The sequence below is a fragment of the Arvicanthis niloticus genome, chromosome 30, assembly GCF_011762505.2.
Source record: "Arvicanthis niloticus isolate mArvNil1 chromosome 30, mArvNil1.pat.X, whole genome shotgun sequence".
In the NCBI taxonomy this organism is placed as follows: Eukaryota; Metazoa; Chordata; class Mammalia; order Rodentia; family Muridae; genus Arvicanthis; species Arvicanthis niloticus.
This window is the reverse complement of record NC_133438.1, coordinates 10,658,637-10,670,096: the sequence shown is the minus strand read 5'-3', so window position 1 is coordinate 10,670,096 and position 11,460 is coordinate 10,658,637. Positions and strand designations below refer to the sequence as shown.

General features: G+C 37.2%; 1 protein-coding gene across 1 annotated transcript; it reads right to left on the bottom strand.

The window, feature by feature from the left end:
• Positions 1-9,847: 9,847 nt before the first annotated feature.
• LOC143440617 (formyl peptide receptor-related sequence 7) lies at positions 9,848-10,879 on the bottom strand. The gene has a single exon (XM_076927417.1). It carries the CDS (start codon positions 10,877-10,879, stop codon positions 9,848-9,850), a length of 1,032 nt encoding a protein of 343 aa, XP_076783532.1.
• Positions 10,880-11,460: the final 581 nt, after the last annotated feature.

Here is an 11,460-nt window from a genome sequence, read left to right as displayed (position 1 = left end):
AGTCTGGTCTGCTGATGTTATTCTTCCTATAGGGTTGCATTTTCTCTCAGCTCCTCCAGTACTTTCTCAAACTCCATCACCAAGGTCCCTGAGCTCAGTCTGATGGTTGGCTTCGAGCATCCACATCTGCATTGGTCAGTTGCTGGATGAACTTCCCAAGAAGCAGCCAAACAAGGTTCCTGTCAGCAAGTGTCTATTGTCATTGGAAATAGTATTGGGTTTGTTGTCTAGAGAAAGGATGGATACCCAGGTGGGTCAGTCCCCAGATAGCCCTTCTTTCAGTTTCTGCTCTACTTTTTGTTCCTGCTCTTTCTTTGCACAGGAACATTTCTTGATTAAAAAGTTTAAGATGGGTGTGTGACCTCATCCCTCAATCTAGGTCCGTGCATGCCAACTGAATGTAATCTCTACAGGTTCTAGCCCCCCTTCTTTGCTAAAATCATGCCCATTGGGTCCTGGGAGCCTCTTGTTTTCCTGGCACCTGAGACCCTCCAGTAGCTATCCACAGTTCCTCATACCCCCTGCTGTATATATTTATTTAATTTCTTTACCCACTCTACCTGTCTCCTGTCCCCTTTAGTACTTCATATTGCCCCCTTATTTTCTCCCCATCTTCTCTTTTTCCCAGGCCCCACTCCCTTTATCTTTCACAATTATCCTGTTCTCCCCTCAATGCAGGACTGAAGTACACACTTCTTGGTCTTCCTTCCTCCTAAGCCCCATATGGTCTGTGGGTTGTATCATGGGCATTGTGAGGTTTTGTATTTTCTTTCGTGTCTGGGTTATGTCACTCAAGGTGATATTTTATAGTTCCATCCATTTACCTTAAATATCATGAAGACATTGTTTTTAATAGCTGAGTAGTACACCATTGTGTAAATGTACCACATTTTCTGTATCCATTATTCTGTTGATGGATATCTGTTTTTTTCCCATCTTCTGGTTATTACAAATAAGGCTTCTATAAACATAGTGGAGCATGTGTTCTTGTTATATTTTGGAGCATCTTTTGGATATATGCCCATGAGTGGTATAGCTCGTTCTTCAGGTAGAATTATTTTAATTGTCTCAGAAACTGCCAGATTGATTTCCAAGGTGGTTTTACCAGCTTGCATTCTAACCACCAATGGAAGAGTTCTTTCTCCACATCCTTGCCAGCATCTGCCATCACCTGGGTTTTTGACCTTAGCTATTCTTATTGGTGTGAGGTAGAACCTCAGAGTCATTTTGATTTGCATTTCCCTGATGACTAATTATGCTGAAAATTTCTTTAAGTGCTTCTCACCCATTCAAGATTCCTCAGGTCAGCCCATATATACTCCATTTTTAAATAAGGTTATTTTGTTCTCTGTAGTCTAACTTCTTGAGTTCTTTGTAGTTTTCACATATTACCTCTCTATCAAATGTAAGGTTGGTAAAGGTCTTTTTTAAATCTGTGGGTTGCCCTTTTGTCTTATAGACATTGTCCTTTGCCTTACAAAAGCCTTTCAATTTTATGAATTCCATTTGCTGATTGTTGATCTTAGAGCAGAAATCATTGGTGCTCTGTGCAGGAAATTTCCCCCTGTGCCCATATGTTCAAGGCTCTTTCCCACTTTCTCTTCTACTTTTTTCAGAGTATCTGGTTTTATGTGGAGATCTTTGAATCACTTGGACTTAAGCTTTGTACAAGGAGATAAGAATTGATCAATTTGCATTCTTCTACATGTTGACTGCCACTTGAACCATTTATTGAAAATGTGTCTTTTTTTCCCACTGGAAGATTTTAGCTTCTTTGTCAAAGATCAAGTGAGCATACATATGTTGGGTCATTTCTGGGCCTTTAATTGTTTTGAATCTATCTAGTTACCTGCTTTTGTGCCAATGTCATGTAGTTTTATTATTCCACTATTACTCTAATACAGCTTGAGGTCATGAATGGTGGTTTCCCAGAAGTTCTTTTATTGTTGAGAATAGTTTCTACTATTTTGGGGTTTTGGTTAATCCAAATGAATTTGAGAATTGTTCTTTCTAACTCTATGAAGAATTGAGTAAGAATTTTGGTGGGGATTACATCAAATCTGTAAATTGTTTTTAATAAGATTGCCATTTTTATTGTATTAATACTTCTAATCCATGAGCATGAGAGATCTTTCCATCTTCTGATGTCTTCTTAATTTTTTTCTGGGTCTTAAAGTTCTTGTCATAGAAATTTTTCACTTGCTTGGTTAGAGTCACACCAAGATATTTTATTTTATTTGTGACTACTGTGATGGTTGTTGCTTCCTTAATTTCTTTCTCACCCTGTTTATTCTTTGAGTAGAGGAAGGCTACTGATTTGTAAAAGTTAGCTTTATATCTAGCCACTTTGCTGAAATTGTTTATCAGTTGTAGGAACTCTCTTGTAGAATTTTTGGGTAGTGAATGGGTGGGCAGCCATATTTTGTTCCTGATTTTAATTGGATTGCCTTGAGTTTCTCTCTGTTTAATTTGATGTTGGCTATTGATTTGCTGTGTATTGCTTTTTGATATAAACCCTCTACAGAGCTTTTGACTCTACAGAGTAGGATAGAGCATAGAAATATTTTGTTGGAAGTTATTAAATACAAATGAATTGTACTTTGTAATAATAATTCTTACCCTTACAATTCTCATTAGTTTTCTTATTGTATAAAGTTTACATGTATTAGAGGTAAAGTGCTTTTCTTGGAATAATAGCCCCATACATATGGTGTCAACTGTCTTGGAAGTTGTTTCACATAATTCACTCTGGTTAGTTTCTATGTTGTCAGTGCCAGTGGCTGGCAGGATGTATGGTACATTCATTTTTATTACTAACAATTCCTGCTTTGTGTACCAAAATGTTTGTCACTTCCTCACTGCTACAAAAGTTGATTTTCTGAGACTATTATTATCAAGCAAGCTTCTGTGGGGAAGGTCATATTACCTTCGAGCTGGTTAAAAGGTAACCCTATAGGGTATAGTTCTGTTGCTGATATTAATATTACAAGGAAAATATGGAATTATTTTCCATTAGTTTATTTGTATGAAAACACATAGATTTTGATAAAGAGGTGGTAGGACTAGCAGAAGGATATCAGAAGTGCAGGGATACTGTAAGAATGAATCAGAATGACAGGCAAGCCAGGCTAACATCAGAGGTAACCAGATTGCAAGAAACAAGGACAAAAACATAAGCAATAGAAACCAAGGCTACTTGGCATCATCATAACCCAGTTCTCCCACCACAGCAGGCCTGTATACCCTAACACACTGGAAAAGAATGATTCATATTTAAAATCACATGTCATGATGATGATAGAGGACTTTAAGAAGGACATAAATAACTCCCTTAAAGAAATACAAAAGAACACGAGTAAACAGGTAGAAGACCTTAAAGAGAAAACACAATACTCCCCTAAAGAATTACAGGAAAACACAATCAAACAAGTGAAGGAATTGAACGAAACCATCTAGGATCTAAAAACAGAAATAGAAACAATAAATATATCACAAAGGAAGACAACCCTAGAGATAGAAAAGCTAGGAAAGAGATCAGAAGTCATGGATGCAACACCAACAGATTACAAAAGATAAAAGAGAGAATCTCAGATGCAGAAGTCTCCATAGAAAACATTGGCACAACAATCAAAGAAAATGCAAAATGCAAACGTTTCCTAACTTAAAATATCAAGCAAATCCAGGACACAATGAGAAGACCAAACCTCATATTAGTAGGTATGGAAGAGTGAAAGCTTCTACAAAATTATAGAAGAAAACTTCCACAACCTAAAAGGTGATGCTCATAGACAAACATGGAGCCTGAAGAACCCCAAATAGAACAGCCCAGGAAAGAAATTCCTCCAGTAACATAATAATAAAAACACCAAATGCACAAAACAAAGAAGATATTAAAAGCAGTAATGGAAAATGGTCAAGTAATGTATAAGGCAGACATATTATAATTATACCAGACTTCTCAACAGAGACTCTAAAATCCAAAAGATCCTGGGCAGATGTCATACAAACCCTAAGAGTACCTAAATGCCATCCCAGGCAAAAAAACCTCTCAATTAATATAGATGGAGAAAACAAGATATTCCTTGACAAAACCAAATTTACACAATATAGTTCCCCAAATCTAGCCTTACAAAGGATAATAGATGGAAAACTACAACACAAGGAGGAAAAGTACACCCCCTAGAAAAGGCAAGAAAGTTATAATCTTTCAACAAAAACAAAAGAAGATAGCCACACAAACATAAATTCACCTCAAACAACAAAAGTAGCAGGAAGCAATAATCAACAGGCTTTAATATTTCTTAACATCAATGAAGTCAATTCTCAAAGAAAAAGACACAGAATAAGAGACTGGATAAGTAAACAGGACCCAGTATTTTGAGTACTACAAGAAATTCATGTCAGTTGACAGACAGAAACTACCTCAGGGTAAAAGTCTGAAAAAAAATTTCCAAGCATATGTTTTCAAGAAACCAGCTAGAGTAGCCATTCTAATATTGAATAAAATAGACTTTCAACAAAAAGTTACCAAAGAAGATGAGAAAAAATTTCATACTCACCAAAAGAAAAATCTACCAAGATGAACTCTCAGTATTGAACATCTATGCTCCAAATGAAAGGTCGCCCACATTCAAAAAAAAAAAAAACAAAAACAAAAACAAAAAAAAAAAACAAAAAAAAAACTTCACTAAAGCTCAAATCACACATTGCAGTTTTCACAACAATAGTGGGCTATTTCAACACCCCAGTCTCAGAAATGTACAGATCATGAAAACGGAAACTAAACTGAGACACAGTAAAATTATCAGAAGTTATGAACCAAGTAGATTTAACAGGTATTTATAAAATATTTCATCTTAAAACAAAAGAATATACCTTCTTCTCAGCACCTCAAGGTACCTTCCCCAAAATTTAACATATAATTGTTCACAAAACAAGCCTCAACAGATCCAAAAAATATGAAGTACTCTGCTGTATCTTATCAGATCACCACAGACAAATGTTGATATTCAATAGCAACAAAAACAACAGAATGCCTACATACACATGGAAGCTGGACAACTGTCTACTCTATGATAGCTTAGTCATGGAAGAAAAAAAGAAATTAAAGACTTTTTAGAATTTAATGAAAATGAAGGCTCAACATGCTAAAATAACCCAGATGTCCCTCATCAGAGAAATGTATGCAGAAAATATGGTACATTTATACAATGGAGTACTACTCAGCTATTAAAAACATGACTTCATGAAATAAGCAGGCAAACGAATGGAAATAGAAAATATCATCCTGAGTGAGGTAACCTAGTCACAAAAGAACATACATGGTCTGCACACAAAGATAAGTGGCTATTAGCTCAAAAGTTTGAAATGCCCAAGTTACAACTCACAGAGCACATAAAGCTCAAGAGGAAGAGAGAACAAAGTGTAGATGCTTCAGTGCTTCTTAGAAGGGGAAACAAAATGCTCAAAGGAGGAAATATGAAGATAAAGTGTGGAACAGCTACTAAAATAAAGGCCATCCACAATTTGCCCCACCTGGGTATCCATCCTATATACAGTAGCCAAAACTGGACAATGTTCTGGATGCCAGAAAGTGCTTGCTGTCAGAAGCCTGATATGGCTGTCTCCTGAGAGAGAGGCTCTGCTAGAGCCTGACAAATGTGGGGGCAGATGCTTGCAGACAACTATCGACTGAATTCAGGGTCCAGATAGAGGAACTGGCAAGGAACTGATTGATACAAGGGCCTTTGTAGTTCCATAGAGGGAGCAACAGGGTCAATTGGCCAGAACCCCAAAAGTTTCCTGTGAGTGGACCACCAACCAAAGAGTACACAAGGAGGGACCCATGGGTCCAGCCACATACATGGCAGAAGATGGCCTTGTTGGACATAATTGGGAGAGTGGCTTTTTGGCCTGAAGGAGTTGGATGCCCCAGTGTAGGGTAATGCCAGTATGGGAAGTTGGGAGTGGGTGGGTGGGTGGTGGATAGGCAGGAGTCAGGGATGGGATAGAGAATTATGGAGGGGAAACCTGTAAGCTGATAAAATTTGAAATGTAAATAAAGAAAATATCCCATAAAAGAAAGAAAACTACATGGTATTGGTACAGAGACAGGCAGGTAGATCACTGTAACATAATTGAAGACCCAGAAATATACCCATACAACTATGGTCACTTGATCTTTGACAAAAAAAGCTAAAACCAACTATCCAGTGAGAAAAAAGACAGCATTTTAAACAAATGGTGCTGGTTCTGTAGGCAGTCTGCATGTAGAAGAAACCAAATTGATCCATTCTTATCTCCTTTTACAAAGCTCAAGTCCAAGTGGATCAAAGACCTCCACATAAAAACAGATACATTTAATCTAACAGAAGACAAAGTGGGGGAAGAAACTTAAATACATAGTCACATGGGAAATTTTTTCTGAACAGATCACTAATGTGTTATACTCTAAGATCAACAATTGACAAATGGGGCCTCATAAAATTGAAAAGCTTCTGTAAGGCAAGACACCAAGATCCATAGTACACAATGGCAACCAGCAGATTGAGAAAAGATCTTTACCAATCTTAAATTTGATCAAAGGCTAATATCTAATATACAGAAAGAACTCAATAAGTTAGACTCCAGAGAATCAAACAACCCTGTTAAAAATAGGGTACAGAGCTAAACAAAGAATTCTCACTTGAAAAATCTCGAATGAACAAGAAACACCTAAAGAAATGTTCAACATCCTTAGTCATCAGGGAAATTCAAATCAAAACAATCCTGAGATTCTACCCGACACCATTCAGAATGGCTAAGATCAAAAACTCAGAAGATGCTGGTGAGGATGTGAAGAAAGAAGAAAATTCCTCCATTGCTGGTGGATTTGCAAGCTAGTATAACCATTTTGGAAATCAGTCTGGGGGTTCCTAAGAAAATTTGAAATAGTTTTACCTGAGGACCCAGCTATACCACTCTTAGGCATATACTCAAAAGATGCTCCAACATATAACAAAAACACATACTCCACTATGTTCATAGCAGCCTTAATTATAACAGCCAGAAGCTGGAAACAACCTAGATGTCCTTCTACAAAGTAATAAATACAGAAAAGGTGGTACTTTTACACAGTAGAGAATTACCCATCTATTAAAATCAATGACATCATAAAATTTTCAGGCAAATGGATGGAACTAGAAAATATCATTCTGAGTGAGGTAACTCAGTCACAGAAGAACACACATAGTTTACAATCACTGATAAGTGGATTTCGGGCCAAAAGTTCAGAATACCCATTATACAACTCACAGGCCATATGAAGCTCAAGAAGAAGAAATACCAAAGTGTGGATGCTTTAATCATTCTTAGAAGTGGGAACAAAGTACTCACAGAAGGTAGAGGGGCAGCGAGACTTGGGAAGAATAGAAGGGGAAGAATTGGGGACAGGATTAGACATGGAAGGTGACAGGGATAATAGACAAAGGGTCAAGAACACAATTATGTAGCAATGGGGATGAGAAACTGTGGGTAACCACCAAAACATCAGAGAGGCCAAGAAAGCAAGAGGCTATCATACCCCAATGGGGATGGCATTAGCTTAAATTCTCATAAAAGGGGAGGGAGAACCTGTAGAGACCATATCCAGAGGTTTGGCAGGGCCCTGTTTGAGAGATATGACCACCCACACATCTTCAAAATTTTAACCCAGAATTGCTCCTGTCTAAAGGAAATATGTGGAAAAGTGTAGAGCAGAGCATAAAGGGAAGGCCATCCAGAAACTGCCCCACTTGGGAATCCATCACATATACAGATAAAAATCTCAGACAATATTGCTGATTCCATGAAGTGCTTGCTGACAAGAGCCTTTTATAGCTGTCTCCCAAGATGGCCTTCCAGAGCTTGACAAATACAGAGGTAGATGCTCACAGCCAACCATTGGACTGAGTATGGGTTCCTTAATGGAGGAGTTAGGGAAAGGAATGAAGAAGCTGAAAGGTTTGCAGCCTCATAGAAAGAATAACAATATTAACTAACCAGACCTTGGAAAGCCCTCAGGGACTAAACCACAAACCAAAGAGTTCACATAAAGGGATTCATGGCTACAGCTTCTACATATGTAGCAGATGATGGTCTTGTCTATCACCAATGGAAGGAGAGGCCCTTAGTCCTCTAAAGGCTCAATGCTCCAGTGTAGGGGAATGCCAAGGTGGTGATGTAGGAATGGGTGGGTAGATGGGGAAGCTCCCTCATAGAAGTAGGGGGAGAAGGATTGGATAGGAGTTTGTGGAGGGAAAATTGGAAAAGGGGATAGCATTTGAAATTTAAATAAAATATTCAATAAAATAAAATAAAATAAAGAAAGAATGGTCTGGAAGAACAATTAAAACAAACCCAAAATACAGTATATTAGGACCTCTCTTTCTTGGAGAAGTTAGCTTGCAAAGGAGTTAGCTTGGAGACGTTAGCTTGCAAACACTGGTGTCTAATGATGAAAAAACAACATAAGATCAATAGTAGACAAATAAAGAAATTTTACCAAGATATAGAAAATAAACTTTGTACAATGCCAGAAATTGAAAAATAATGACAATTGGATTGAAAGTTTTTCTTGGGCTCAATGTTTACTGCAAAGAAGGGCATCTATAAATAAGCCTGACAGTGGCATTTTTATTTGCATAGATATTTAGAGGGTAGTTTGTTGCTATTTATTGTAAGTAAGCAAAAGTGGTAAGTTCAATGAGTGTGCAAATTGAATTTAATCACCATATATATATATATATTGAGTTTATAGTATGGATTCTTTCCCGTCAAATTGTCCTCAGAATCAATTAGAGAGTAGATTGTAACTTAAAAATATTCACGGCACTAGAGTGCACACTGGCGTATATTTCCTAGATTTTGATCATGGAGGTCCTAGTTATCACTTCAGAGTAATGTGTTGATGCCTTTCTTCCCCTAAAAAGTTTCTGTAGAATTCTCTGGATATACAAAAGCTAGCTAGGGTCTAAGCCATTTTCAGTTCATGTCCAAATTGATTTTTCTGTATCTTACAACAAAGATTTATGTTGCCTTCAGCCATTTGAAGTTATCATACTGTACAAATAAGAGCAAAAATAATAGCCTGGGCGGTTTTCAGGAACACATATAAGCAACACATCAGTAATTAATATCCCACTCTGCTATAAGAAATATTTGCTTAGGTACTTATGATTGTAGTAACAGAAATACACAGAATATACTTTTAAAATACTTCAACTCTATTTTAAGATATATTGGGTATGGATTTTTTATGTGGCCTTCATTAGGTTTAAATCTATGCACCATATATGTGCTTATACCTTTGATATTCCCTTCCTCTAATTTGATGTATTTTCTATTATTCTCATCTTTTAAGCCATTCATTGTTTTTCATTTTTCCATCACATAGTTTTAAAGGGTTTAACCTTCCCCCCAAAAATAAAAAAATAAAAATAAAAACAGATATTATTGTTGTTTTGGGGGTTTTCAACTGAGTCCAGAGCATGGGCTACTCCTAAGATGGTACAGTTGTACAAGACACAAAACAAGACTATAGTTATTTTATCAGTTGAGGTGGGAAAACTTTCCTATTATGTATGAGACCAGTCCTTAGGCAGAGGATTTCAACATGGTATCTGACTCCTATAACATTATTTAGAATAATTTTTGTTTTTGAGTGTGGTGATAATATAGCAACCTACTTTTCTTCTGAATTAGAGGACAAAGAAGTATTTCTTCTAGACTTCTAGATTAATTATAAAAATATTTATGGAAAGTAGGATGAGACAGAAGTGAGAGTAAGGTGGCACAGAAAACATTTCCATGGCATCACTGCAGTCACTTCCTATGGTTTAGAGTCTTCAGTATGTGAAGACAAGTTTCTGACTTTGTCACTGTTCAGAACTAAATCTTCCCTCAGGGCCCTCTCTAAACTAGCTGATAGGGAGTGGATCAGTCTCTCTCTGAATTGTTGACCTAGGAAAACGTAGAGCATTGGGTTGAGGCAACTGTTGAAGGAGGCCAGAGTGCTTGCTGGGTTCACCCAAATGTGAATATTATTCCGTGTCTCATTGTTCCCAATATTGCCTAAAAGAAAAATCAATTGAGAAGGGAACCAGCAGATAAAGAAAGAAAATGCTACAGCAGTAAGGACACGCAAGGGACGACTGGAATTCACGAAGCCTCTTCTGCCTATCTTGGCAGCCATGAGTCCATAACAAATGACAATGAAGATCATGGGTATGCTGAAGCCAATAATGAAATTGATGGCTATAGAAATTAAACTAACAGTCATGGACACCATTATCTGCTCCTCGGGGGTTGCAGCCCAGGATTCAAAATTACTTCTACAGTGTACTTTCCCTCTTTCATCTCTCACAGTAGTCAAGAAGATAAAATGTGGAAATATAAGCAGCAGAACAAGTATCCAAGCTGCAACAATCACTTTCCTTGCCAGACTTACAGTTCGATGATTCTGAGCCCATACTGGGTTCAGGACACAAATGCAGCGATCCATGGCAATGAAAGTAATCAGAAAAATACTTTGAAAAATGTTTATGTTTATAATCACGTGAACAAATTTGCAAAGGAACCAACCAAAAAGCCATTCTCCATTCATGACAATTGAGATGATCTGAAATGGTAGACTTGCCATGTAAGAGAAGTCAGACAAAGCCAAGTTAAGGTAACAGATTGTTGTCACAGTACGTACCATCCGGAACCCAGTCACATAAATCACAAGCCCGTTACCTAGTACACCAAGGACAAAGGTTATGGAGAGTATCACAACTAAGAAGATCCATATAACTCTGGAGGTGGTAGAATCATGAAACACCATTTCTGATCCATTCTGAGGGATGGAGAAGTTAATGTCCATTTTGTCAGCACCTGCAACATTTCAACAATGACTGTCTCTCAGATGTGGCTCCATCAAATAGCACATTTACTCAAATCTCCACACATCACCTTTCATAAAAGAGTACCACTTCTGAGGGTAATCTAGGAAAAATGATTCTCTGTTGAACATCCCTTATGTAAAGCTTAGTTCTATACACTATCAAAGAGCATTATTACCTCTCAGACTGATTACAAAATGGATCATATATGCCCATGAGCTTGCATAGATATTGAACTCAGGATAGGTAAAGGAGGGGACGTGTTTTCTATGAAGAGGAGAGCATTGGGATGTGTAATGTATATTGACCATTTTTCATGCTTTTCATCAGTCTTTTTCTCTCATAGGAAAGAATTCAGCTACATGATACAGAATGTTTAGGGTGAGCGTTATTTTCTGGCAAAGCATAAGAACTAGTTAGGGAAAATACTGGATTATGTTAAAATGCAGATGATGTATGTAGATGATGTCTTTTTAATTATAGCTGTAATACTGTTACCACTATTTTGGCATTTTTCTTTGTCTGTTGGTTTTCCATTTAAGTCAATTATCCTTCTAGGCAC